This window comes from Epinephelus fuscoguttatus, linkage group LG13 (genome assembly GCF_011397635.1).
Source record: "Epinephelus fuscoguttatus linkage group LG13, E.fuscoguttatus.final_Chr_v1".
NCBI lineage: Eukaryota > Metazoa > Chordata > Actinopteri > Perciformes > Serranidae > Epinephelus > Epinephelus fuscoguttatus.
Window position 1 is genome coordinate 25,641,138 of NC_064764.1, and position 13,171 is coordinate 25,654,308.

General features: G+C 40.2%; 1 protein-coding gene across 2 annotated transcripts; it reads left to right on the plus strand.

Annotated features, from left to right (window-relative positions):
• The first annotated feature begins 298 nt into the window (after nt 1-298).
• lrrc58b (leucine rich repeat containing 58b) lies at nt 299-8,517 on the plus strand. 2 transcript variants are annotated; one of them, XR_007450793.1, is made up of 5 exons: nt 299-1,034; nt 6,204-6,332; nt 6,491-6,768; nt 7,018-7,973; nt 8,466-8,517. XR_007450793.1 is itself a non-coding variant. In XM_049594776.1 (4 exons), the coding sequence occupies exons 1-4, from the start codon at nt 577-579 to the stop codon at nt 7,209-7,211; spliced, it is 1,059 nt and encodes a 352-aa protein (XP_049450733.1). In that variant the 5' UTR covers nt 299-576; the 3' UTR covers nt 7,212-8,517. The 2 variants fall into 2 exon arrangements, 1 of the variants encoding a protein (XP_049450733.1); XM_049594776.1 differs by having other exon boundaries at nt 7,018-8,517.
• Nucleotides 8,518-13,171: the final 4,654 nt, after the last annotated feature.

Below are 13,171 nucleotides of genomic sequence, written 5' to 3' on the forward strand. Positions count from 1 at the left end.
GCATAATGTAACAGAGAGGGGGTGTTGCATAATGCCAGATCGCACTGTTGGCAGTTGGCATGATGGAACGCCGGTCTATGGTCTTCCGTTGTTGCAATACTCAAAGCCAGAGCAATCACAAACACCAACGTGGTATTGTATAGCAATAAAAGTGTCAATAAAATGCAATAACCTTGCTACAACTGTCTTAATTAACACTGTTGCAAAATGACAGATTGGGAGATTAGCCAATCAACGCGTGCGTGGGCGGAGCTTGTTTGGAAAATTAACCAATCTCTGAACATAGCAGCAAATATCCCTCGTGAAAGAACGGCTGCATTGTAGGCGAGCGTCACCGAATTTAGTGTTGCTTCGTGTAGCAACAGTAGCTTGTTCTCACTACTAAAATTAGTGACCTAGATTTTCACTAGCGATGCGGTTAAATGTTACGGGCGGGTGTGTAGAGGTATCTCCCGTCTTCATGTCAAGAAAAGAAAAGTCCTGGAGCTAACTCGCGGTTTACGGGGGCGTTCAGCCTGCAGCAGAACTTCTGCAAGGACTTTGTTCAGAGTTTAAATTCACGCTAAAATCGCCAAAATGGAGATTCACGAAGGAGCAGCAGCGACAGGCGACAGCGTGCTCGACTTCTCCCGTCTGAATCTGAACACATTCAGTGCTGACAGTGTGAGCGACGAGAGGAAAAGGGACACCAGACAGCTCTACCTGAACTACAACCGACTGAACTCGTTGCCTGCGTCGGTCAGCCTGTTCTGCAACCTCGAGTTTTTGGACATTAGCAACAACGGACTGTCGGCCATCTGTGAGAGCATTACGCGACTGACCAGGCTGAGGACACTCATCGCCAAGAACAACCGCCTGGACGAGTTTTCGCTGCCCAAAGAGTTCGGCTCTCTGCAGCTGGAGGTGTTGAACTTTAGTGGGAACCGATTTGAGGAGATCCCGCTCCAGTGTATGAAACTGCTGCGTCTGCAGTCGCTTTCACTCGGCGGAAACAGACTGAAAAGTATACCTGCAGAGATAGAAAACCTAACCAGGTAAGCAAATATTAGAAACAGGTAACACCAGAAGCTGAAAAGTTAACGGTTAGCTAACTTGACACAGCCGTTAAAAGTCCGAGTGAGTAGCAAGGGCAGGTACCCAGCAAGGGGCCACTGTCAAATAACGTTACTCACACAGTCAATTGTAGCTAACAGTTAGCTAATGTTACTTTAATCGACGATATTCCACAACTAGACACAAATAAATCACAATAATGGACGTGGTGGAGACAAAGAAGACAACCAGTGTTATTCCTTTTTGTCATATTCCGTATGAGGAAGGAATGTCGAGTTTATATCACTGTCATTAACCGTTAATGTCATTAACGTTATCCACATTAATTCTAGCCCTTGGTTCACTTCAGTTAACCGGTAACGTTACATGACATGAAACGCACGTGCGCTGCTATGGCTACCTGCTGTGTTACCGTATATAATTTGCCTGTATGCACTGATTTACAATGGCAGTAAAACTGTTGACAGGGATTTCTAATTGGCAACTACTAAGGAATATCAAATTAGAGTTGAAATGATAGCTCCCTTAGTCGATTAGTTGATTGTTTGATAAGTAATTATTCTGTTGCAGTGGTTTTCAAGCAAAGTCGTATGTGACAAACTGTACAGCTGAAATAAAATAAGTCTATTAATGATAAAGCAGATCATTTGACTGACCAGCTATTTTAATATTTTATTGTTTTTATTGCTTTAGGGACTGTTAGTTATTTATAAGAGGGGAGGGGGTGGTGCAAAAAGGGGGATGCATGTCAAATAACTTTTTAAGCACTGGGGAAGGAGTCAGTTTTTTATTTTGCAGGGTGTGTACAGGTCCTTAAAAAGTCTTAAAATGGCTAAAATTCAATGTTACATTAGTGAGGCCTTAAAAATCATTATAGTCTTAAATTTTGAGGTCTGAACTATTACAAACATTTCATTTATCCCTCACACTTACCTCCTCACAAGACCAGATACGCTACTTTCCAGCAATGCTTACCTGCTTAAATAAGTAAAACATGATTTGTCCAAAAATCTGTCCTAAATTTGGTTAAAAGGTGTCTTGAATGAGTCTTAAAAAGCATTGCATTTAACTGTCTGATACTTAGACACCCTGTTTTGGCCTAGTGGAGGGCCATGCAATATAAATAGCTGTACTTTTTGTACTTATTCTACTGATAATTTATTAAATCGTCAAAATATACCGTTTTACGATAGCCAGATATTGTAAAAACAAAATTTATCATTGGATTTTTAAATTTCCGACAGTCCTTGAACACAGTATGTGGGTCAAAGCCTTCCCTCAGAAAAAAACATAACCAAATTTAAGCTTAATGTAGTTATATTTCATCAAAATCACTTTATTCTACTTGTCTCCTTTAAAATTTTACCAAAAATAAACTGTTTGCACTAACGAAAAGAGTAAAAAAAATAAGGCTTTTTTTAACTCCAGAATTTTGTATTCAACTTTTAACTTTCAAACATGAAATGTTAAGTTTTTAAATCCAACAGCGACAACCAACCAATGCATTTCCTCCAAGTCACTCAAGGAAGCTCAAGGAAAAATACAAAGTCACACCCCAGCTGATTGATTGGCATCTTTTACATGTATGACAGTTTACAGACTAAATAATGGTTAATCAAATAATTGAGAAAATAAGCAACAGATTAATTGATAGTGAAAATAAATAGTTATTGCAGTGTTACATCAACAATGTAGTTGAAGAAATAGCCTTGTAAGCCAGTGTCATAATGACACAGGACAGAATGCCTTTTCGGAGCATACACTCTCTCCAACCACATTGACCTTCAGCCAAATAGTCCCTGAAGTTGGGTACATTGCAGAAGTTTACCCTGACATCTAAAACCTTTGATGCTTTCTTGGTTTGTATTTGACAGAGTCAGCTTTTATCTGTATGCTGTATGTGCTCCATATGGAAAGCTCTGAATCCCTTTAAATCAGTTGTGTCATATAAAGTACTATAAACCTACTTTAATCACACTTCACCTGCTGTTTCGTGCGAGTCAGAGGAGTTGACCCACTTATTTAACCTGGCAACAATATTTGTAAAACTGTTGACACTATCCCTTACACAGCCACACCCAGGTGGCAACCTGTGTAGTTTTTGAAAGTGTAATTCACATATGGTCGGTTTATCCCTCTCTTTGTAGATGTTACTATTTTTATGGGTATTTTGGTGTTTACCACTCTGTAACCACTTACACATCTGTCTGTTTGTGTCATGTTCATTTCCAGGCAGTTTATCTTGTAAACAGTGTGATTCATAATGTAAGCAGGGAAATTGGTTCACTCTGTTCCAGTAATTACCCCAAACTGATTAAACAATGATAGGAAAGAAGTAGTGTCATGGAATTTTTTAAGACACATTAATTATTGTGATCAAATGTATTCAAAGTGAATAAACAAAAGATACAGCAAATACAGGCAGAGTCACTGCTAGAATTACACGTGGCTACGCTGGAGAGACGAATAGTTTTTTGTATATCTAGAAATTCTGAAAATAAAATACAAAGTATGGTGAAAGAATAGGACTGATGACAAAACAGACAAGAGTAATGACACAAAACAACACTTAGTGTGTGCAGCAGTCAGTTTAAATCTTTCAGTAGAAGCATTTTTTCTGATAGCGTGGAAGAAATTGACAGAAAAGGAGGCCAGCCACGAGGTCATTTCTTTCTTATCACTTCCAAGTTTAACAGTAGCAAGTCACACAGTGACCCACTGTCAGGCCAAAGAGCAAACATGCATGCAATCACACTAGTATGGCACATCCAGTGATAAAGTGAATAAGAGGCAGAGGATGAAAAAGGCCACTTAATTTAAAATGTAGCCAGCTATTATTCATTTGAAGATATCTTGATTCTCTACACAGCCGGCTTGTTCCAATTTTCTCTTTTACAGTGTGCATGAATTAGCTTAGCAGCTAGCACACTTTCGCGACTCATAGCTTAACAAATTATTAGCAAAACTTCAAAGTCAAAATGTCTGCCATGAAGAAGCCCCATCTGCATGTCATTTTACATATTTTAAGATGTTGTTTCCCTTTTCGTATTTTTTTCTTTAGACCAGTGTCATAAAGTGTACTTATTTTGAATCACAAAATGCTAAAACACACAGTCTAAGCGTGGGTGAACAGTATATAACTGTAAATCATCTACATGATAGAGGCTAATATGTCTTAATGTGTTTGGAGAAGGAAACCTAAATGCAGTTTCTCTTGGGTGAAATGGCCCAGAAAAAAGGCTTCAATTTCGCTTACTTGCGAAAATTGCCAGCTTTTTATATCGTCCCTGACACACACCATCGCCAGCCATCCTCAATCTCTGGTGGCTGATTTGTGTCACTGTGTCGGTGCGGGCAGTGAGCAGACCCTGAATGTCTCAGTCCCCGTCACAGAGGGGGCTTGCTCAGTGCTCAGCCACCAAGGACAGTATAATGGTTTCCTGTCTCGCAGTCGCTGTGTCATCAGTTCCAGCAGGCAGATGGCCTGACAGCTTACTTTCGCTGACCAGCCATCCATTTCTCTCTCCTCGTCTCTCTTTTTCACTCCCAATTATGCCCCCGTGTACCCTATACATCCATTAACCTACCAGGGTCCTTTTGTTGTCTTAATACACAACAATTTTGTTGTCTACTAAACTTGGAAGCAGTGATTTTGTGATCATCATGTGTGTAATTAGGTTTGTCTTTGTTAAGAATAGTAAAACAGATGTAAATTTATTCCATATTTTATCTTTGCACATGTGGGTGATGCATAACTGTGTGTTACTGTGAAAATGTCCTGAGGATCTGAGATAATTTTGGATTTGTTGTTGTCTCTCTGTCTTTTGTCTTTGTGATAATTTGCGTGGCCCCCACAAATAAATTCAGCCACACAGAGACACAAGCACCTGCACAGTACTGTAACTCTTCATCATATAATCACGTGTCTTTAGCGCCCCCTTGTGGAATGTGTCAATATTGCGTTTTTTTCTGGCTTAGTCACTATCATCAAAACTGTAGGCTATTTTTGCAAAACTACACACTAACCACAAAATCTTACACCAAACCAGCAAAACATAAAACAAAGCAAACAATTCTTGCAAAACTCTTCTTAAAAAATGTGTTTTGTTCCAATACAGGACACAAAACACATCATCATAGCATAAATGAAAAACACTTGTGGCTTTTGCTTTTCCTCTCTGCAGGGCATAGCAATTTCCAGTTAAATATTGTCATTCGTGAAGTAAACACATACATACAAGTATTCAAATGTGTAAAATATGGATCTTTATTCCAAACATAACACAATACCAGTACAAATAATGAAGAAAAGTACATATTTTCTCTTTTTCTATGTTTTAACCCTTAAACAACAAAACCAAAGTAGTTTAGAAGAAAATCAAAACATTTTCATTCAGGAACAAAACTAAATCTTGCTTAATCTTGTTTCCTTGTGGGTGTGACCAAAAGACTTAATCCACATCTCTCTATCTAACATTGGGTTTCATTGTTGTTAAAACCAGCTGTTTACCTGTGGCCTATTTATAGTACAAAACTCTGATTTGTTAGAGAACTCAGTGCCTAGAAATGTTTTCACAAATGTCAGTGTGGAAATGCAGTCGGCCAAATAGTGTAGCAATGTAGTGACCAGTGTTTGCAGTTTGCAATAAGTGTGTTATGAAATTACAAACTGAGTGTAAAGCAGAGAGAGTGCATTCTGGTTTTGAACACTTAGTAAATGCATGGGTTGCAAGTGTAAATGGTTTCAGAGATAGTGCTTCAGGAATCACTATAGGTGTTAAAGCATGCAGAATAAAAACCATAACCCGGGGTCATGCGGCTTTGTTGGCCAGGGAAGTTCCCTTTTTATAGTGTCGTAACCTCATGTGTAAATGTGGGTACCGCGTCAGCTTTTATTACAAACTGCAGATGCTGAAGCTGAACCTCTTTTAAAAAAAAAAAAAAAAATTGTATTTGAAGTAACTTGAAAAATAGATAATAATTTTCTTTTAATTTTGGGATCCCATAAAATAGAGCACCTAGAACAATAAAAAAATCCCCAAATAGTGTATAATCACTGTCATATTATCCTGTACTGTGGGATATTATTCAGTTAGATAAACATAGCAAATTCTAAATTGACTCTTCTCCTCTCTTTTTTTGTCCCTTAGTTTGGAGCTGTTGTATCTGGGTGGAAATCACATCACAGCCATTCCTCCTGAAGTGGCTAACCTGCCCTACCTCAGCTACCTGGTCCTATGTGACAACCGCATCCAAAGTGTCCCCCCACAGCTCACCAGGTAACAGCACATACACCACCACCATGTAACCTTCAGTAAACAATGTCCAGATTACATGAAAGCCAGGTGTGCATGTGCTGTTTCCCTGCGTGTACCTGATAATTGCACACACCTGCAGTCATGTTTGTAGGTAAAATCATTTCTCTGTCTTACTCCAGGCTCCACTCGCTGCGATCTTTGAGTCTCCACAACAACTTGCTCACTTTCCTACCGAGGGAGATCCTCAGCCTGGTGCACCTGCAAGAGCTCAGTCTCCGTGGCAACCCGCTGGTGGTGCGCTTCGTCAAGGAGATGACCTACGACCCCCCGTCACTGCTAGAGTTGGCAGGACGTACAGTCAAGAGCCGAAATATTCCCTACTCCCCCCACGACCTGCCGTCAAACCTGCTGCGCTACCTAGACCTGGCCAGCAAGTGCCCCAACCCCAAGTGTGCCGGTAAGACTGTTTTTTCACAGTGTTTTAAGTAAATGCACAGACTGAAGTTGAGTTGTTTTTATTTGATAAAATGTTAGGATTTTTCTCCTTTTTTTCAGCCCTTTTGGCTTGAGATCCCTTAAAATGAGCAGTTGTCCACTATTATAATACTATGCTGATGTGTCCATACATCTGCACAGAATAAAACAAGTCACTTACCTGCCACTTGAACCTGGCTTTGTTTTTCTGTCACTCTCTCACTCTCTCCAGGCGTCTACTTTGACTCATGTGTGCGCCAGATCAAATTTGTAGACTTCTGCGGAAAGTACCGGCTGCCCCTCATGCACTACCTGTGCTCCCCAGAGTGCACCTCTCCCTGCAGCTCCAACCCCCAGAGTGACGCAGAGTCTGAGGATGAGAGTAGCGTGCCCGCATACCGCCTGCAGAGGGTGCTTCTGGGATAGTACAACACGGAGGAGCCTGTGACCCTCTGGAGAAGCCTCGTCAGTGTGTCACTGTTTTTAGCATTTATACAGAGATGAACTTGGCTTTCAGACTTGACCACACACAAACACACATACATCTCTCACACACACAGTGATAGTGTTTAACAGTCAGCCTCCTACTGGTGTCCTGAAAAGACTTCTACTCCATTTAATGGAACTTTTCAGACAGGAATCTGTTCCCTTTCTAACATTGCATAATATGAGTCAACAAAACTACATAGTTCCCATGCAGCCATGCAAATCCACAGTATGTCAGTCGTGACTCCATCAAAGTGCTGGTCTCATGGTCGAGCATGGGAGGGCAGTAAAACTCAGTGAAGGCTGAAGGAGCGGCAGGGTTCTTTGCCCTTTCAGGGCAGCATAACTTTCATATGACACTTGGTGCTTTTTTTTGTAGCAACAGCACATTATTCTGCATTTTCTGAAAGTTTTGACATGACTTGTTTGACATATTTTGTTGTCAAGCTACTGCTCACACACGGCCAGCTTTTGTTTAAATTTCTCATGCCAAGTGAGCATCAAAGCTGCTATGCCAATAAGGAAAACAGTCTAGGACTTTATAAAACGTCCGCAGAAACTACAGTACACTAAACTGATTGAGTATGATGAGTGAGATGGCCTTATATGCACTGTGTGTGGTCCTGTTGGGTAAAGTTTTGTGCAAGTACACTGTCCCACACAGTAGTAAAAGATCAAGGCTTATCTGTTTTTGTAAGAGAGGTCCAGCTGCAGAGCTCCAGGCTCGGGCCCACTTCCTCCATCGGATCTTTTCCAGCCCTAGGCGTGGAGAAGGAAGTCTGAAATCATGTATGCCTACCAGAGACAGTCTTCAGGATATGATAGCATGTGTTCATTAGTTTGAATAAGACACACACACTTAACAATACAGCCTAATATTTAGTTATTAAACTATAACTTTAAAAGTTAGATAATAAAACGTTAAGCAACAAATACTAACCTTATGAGTTGCTATCATTTGCTAGCTATGTTAATGTTGTTAGCAAAGTAGCGGCAGCTGAAACAGACTTAATACAATGTATTAAATATATGCTATGTAAGGTATTATACTTATTAACAGAACACTGCAATATAATACAGTGGCATGTAAACATTATTTACTGATAAGGAAGCGCAATAAACAAACATGATTTTCCACCATGGGTCCGGGCAATGTAGATGGTCCCAGCACTGGAGGTGGGCCTGAGCCTGGAGCTCTGCAGTGGGACACTATCGGTTTTTGTCAGCAGCATAGTCACTGCACATCAGCCGTAAACATTTTTGTCCCGATGGCACAGTTGTTATTAAATTAATCCAGAACACGAGTTAAGTGAGCATGTGGAAGAAAGCTTGTCCAGGCTCACTCGCAGGAAGTGGATGTGGGGTGGACCAGGGAAAACCATTCACTGTGTTCGCACAGAAACAATAGCTATTCAGCGAAACACAGTGGCGGCCTTCATGTTTATGTTCAGGGCTGTTAGTTTTCTCTGGGCATAAGAATATGGATGTGTGTGTGAATGGAGCCCACAGTTCTGAATTAATTCTTTTGAGACAGAAACCTTCATTTTTAACAGGAAATGTTTCTGTTCCTGGTTATATCTCTTCCTTCCTTCTTGTGTGGAAAACTGGGAGATTTTAAAGGCCTCCCCGGCAGGTCGTGTCCATTAGCGAGGAGGAAAAACCTCCCACCGGCTTCACATTAGACCCTAATGTTTAGAAAACAGAAGAACGCTTCTCTATGTTACAATGATCTCTACTAGAGCATCTAAGTGCCTTTACTAACGGTGACTTCTAACACAGCGGTACGAAGAAATGTGATACATGCACCCTGAAATGTGACAAGATTAACAGTATGAATTATGAAGTCATTTTTTGAGTGATTTTTGTACTCATCCGCTAACAGCAGTAAAACATAACCTTTTTATAACAAAATGCTTTTATAGAAATCCTTTTTCAAATGTTAAACACTACGGTACGTATTTAAATGACCTAAAGAATAGATGGCACTTAAAAAAAGCAGAAAATATATTGAGATGTATTAATTGTATTTACTTGTACCCCATTCAGATAATGTAAGTAGACTGTACAGGATATAATAACAAAAATAAAGACTGATTGTAATATCTTTCAAATGTGTTTGTGATTTTAAAGTTTCAATTGAATTAGAAACACAAATCAGGAGGAACAGCTTCCAGAGAGTTTGAAGTGTGCATGCTCACATGAACCATTTTGCAGTTTGAATGTGTCCAGGTTTCATTTGCATATGAAGGTGAGTTCATTATCGAGGCTGAATGCCTAGAGACCCTTTCTGTAACCAAGAGAAGCCGGGGCGAGCGCATTCTGCCTCGCACAATCTGCTAATCCTCTAACATCACCTGCCAACAGCCATTAACCACTTTGTTTCCTCTTCTCCCGTCTCTCTTTACGCTTTCTATTCCTACCTCGGCGTCTCATTCCATTTCTTTTCACCTCGCTGTTTCTTTCAGCGTGGCTGGCAAGAGCGATGCTTCGAGTATCACATATTTTGTTTGTTTTCAATGGTCTTTGACCGAGTCACAGTTGGGTTCCAGTGTTGTTGCAGTGTTTCTATTTTCCTTCTTGTTCACCCTTTCAAACCTGTCTACCAACAGCAGGCACATATGAAACAGTCGAGCACGGTGTGTGGAGTTGTATTACACCCAAAGCGTGTGAGTGTGCACATGCGCTTACACTCCACATGCTTTGTATGTTTGACAGGAGGATGCTGTCACAAATGCAACCTGAGATGCAGCTCTGATGCAACCATGATGAACTGGAAGCAATGAGTTGTGACTGGCAGAGGAGGTCTCAAAAACGTAAGATGCTGTCTCTGTGTGGTCATATTTCTCACACACTATGTTGGCATTGTCATATTTAACAATTGATTCCACCAAAGTCATTTTTTGGTTGCTAAATTTCACTGTAGCACCTGACTCTTGACCTTCACACTGACGGTGAACAATACATTCAGTATTTGCAGGTGATCAGCAGATCAAAGAGCAAAGTGCTTTAACATAGGGGCTGTTTGATACTCTAAGCCTCTTACCGCCCTCAGTCAGAGCCATACCAGCTCATATCAGCTCACAGTATAGCCAGTGTGTGTTAACATGCATGCCGGACCTCACACATGACGCGTTTCGACTTTACACTCTGCTGAACCTTTACACACGACAGCCACACACTGCAGACGCCCTCACAACAATCGGACGCTGTCTTCGGAGTTACACTGCTAATCCTGCAGGCGGAAAATCTGGTTGGAGCCGAGGAGGAGGTGGTGGAGGTGGTCACAGGGGCGAATAATCATCTACTGCTGTGTTAACGGTGTTTGACTGCCATGGTGAATGACTTGAAACTTTAATTTATGCTGTCAGTCACTCCCTTATTTATTCATCTTTACAGACTCTGTAGCAAATGGCATTTTAAAGGGAACATTCCTTCAGTTGTTTGACTAGTTTTTGACATTTTCATATTCAGTGTACAGTGATAGTAAAGAGGCAGACATGAGATGTGCGGAGGGAATGAAGGGGATGAACAGCTTAAATTGAACCAGACATGTAGCAGTGTATATGTGTCTTTAGCCCCCAGACCTCTGTGACATCCAGGGTGTCACATTTTTAAATGATTATGCCATTCTTAAAGATTGACGTATGAAAATTGTTACTCAAGGCTCATGTTTTAGTTTTCCTGAACTTTCAATTCCAGTCTTCCTCTTGTCTTCCTTTAATTGCATCTCGTGGAAATTACACATGAAACTGATGAGAGATGAGATGTGGTTAAAAGCTGTGGAAAAAAGTGAAACTTTATTTTAGATTTTTTTGGTCAAACTACCATTGAAAGTCCTCAAAAAGTTAATGCATGAACCCATAGTGAGTTTTTTGTTTGTCAGACTACTGTTGAAGGTTCTGGAAAAAAGTTAATAAGTGGTCTTTGAGTCAAGATTTTTACGATTTCCATTATGAATTAACTTTCAAGCTCAAATCATTATTAAACTTTTGACAAACTCATTGTCATAATATTAGTAGATATTATTACAACTTCAATTTAAATACTTTAAAGCTGCTTTAGTTATACTTTTTAAATTCAGAATGGATTTAATTACTTAAAATCCCACTGCATGCTACCTGCCAGCATCAAACAGTAGATCTTAACAGTACATACAGTAGATGGTGATCTCCAAACCCTCAGTTTAGAGAAGCAAGCTGGAGTACCGACAGCACGGAAAATTAAAGTATGGAAATTTTTTTTAAGGCTGAATCATGACAAAACAGAGATTCTTTCAGTAGGATCAAAGGCTTTGAGGAATTTAATGTTGTTAACTCCCCTGTCTGTAAAACCATGTGAGCATGTCAAAAATTCAGACGCTGATCTTGATCTTGATATTTCTAAGACTGCCTTTTATCACTTCAGAAATAAATCAAAAGTTAGATGCTTCTTGTCTCAGTCACACTCTGAAAAGCTGGTTCAGCTTTTAATTCCAGTAGGCTGGATTACTGTAACACACTTTTTGCTGGACTGACGAAGCAGACGTTAAATAGACTCCAGCTTATTCAGAATGCAGCAGCCAGAGTTTTAACAGAAACCAAAAGGTCTGACCACATAACTCCTATTTTACCTTCTCTTTACTGGCTTTGTTTTATCATGCCCTGCTTGTTTTTATATGTGTAAGACTTTATTATCTTATATGGTATTTTATATTTGTCATGTATGATGTATCATAAGCACATTGAGTTTACGCTTGTCGTATGAAAAGTGCTTTATAAAAAAGGTTGACTTGACTTAAGTGTATGCTATATTTAGAATACTTTGACTGCTGCACCTTTCTGTCCGACAGCCCTTTCCAACAGGAAACTGTCATGCATCACTTTATTCAAAGACTCCTTTGACAAAAATCAGTAATTTTTCCTCACAGATCATGGAGTTGCTGGTCAGCTGCTGCCTCAATCAGTTAGTCTGTTTGCGTTATCGTGACTTTGGTGAGTCTAAATAACCCTTTAAAACATGACAGTCTCAATAACACAAACTAACTTAGTTATCGAGGTAGCAGTAGGGAAGCAACTCCATGATCTGTGAGGTAAAACTACTGTGTATGTCAAAGAGTTCTAGTGTCATTGAAGAGAGCACAGATAAGGCTTCAGTCTCCCATTGAAAATCGCTCTCTGACAGCAAGGTAAAGAGATGAAAATATTCTAAATATGGTGTACACTTACGCTGACAGCAGTATGTTGCTTAGCTTCTGTGCCAGTACTCCTGCCTGCTTCTCCAAACTGGGGACATGCTTACTGCCAACTACTGTAGGTAATAAACTGAGTTTGGATAAAGTACCTTATATAACCCCAGTTCAAAAAATCTGAGATGCTCCTGTTAGAGCCAATATTTCCCTGCGATATTGGTGGAGAACCAAACAAAGCTAAAATGAGTTGTGGGCACATGCAACTCCAAGTAAATGCTAATGTTTCTTTGTGTGTGTTAGATGTGAAAACAGGCAACTGTTTGCTAACAAACTGGCCATATCCATACTGTCAGTACAGCCTGTTGCACGGCCTCTAAGTGCTGATTAAGAAAATTCTTAATATATGTTGTACATTGTGGTATAGTATGTTAATTCACAGGGTCGCCTATCACATTATCTGGCAGTTACTGCATCATCAGTTGCTATGCTGCTTTTTCATCACGCTCAAATAGAAAATCATCTTTGGATATAGAGCGAGTAGACTGATACTTTCCCCCTGCATTTATCGTAATCACCGCCCTCAGTAGAAACACCATGACTGGAGCCTGCTGCGAAGCTTTGATCCAGCGCTGCTAATCCAGGTCCATAGCAACAGTGCAGGAGGAGCTGCAGCGTTCCAGAGAGGGCTTTGTCTTTGGGTATGTTAGTGGGCAAACCTGGACATGTCACAGGG

Bases quoted from the DNA above. Each gene is read 5' to 3' on its own strand.
- lrrc58b (XM_049594776.1), top strand. From the start codon at position 577: ATGGAGATTCACGAAGGAGCAGCAGCGACAGGCGACAGCGTGCTCGAC. The intron at 1,035-6,203 runs GTAAGCAAATAT...TTTGTCCCTTAG, and splicing joins GAGATAGAAAACCTAACCAG to TTTGGAGCTGTTGTATCTGG. The intron at 6,333-6,490 runs GTAACAGCACAT...GTCTTACTCCAG, and splicing joins GTCCCCCCACAGCTCACCAG to GCTCCACTCGCTGCGATCTT.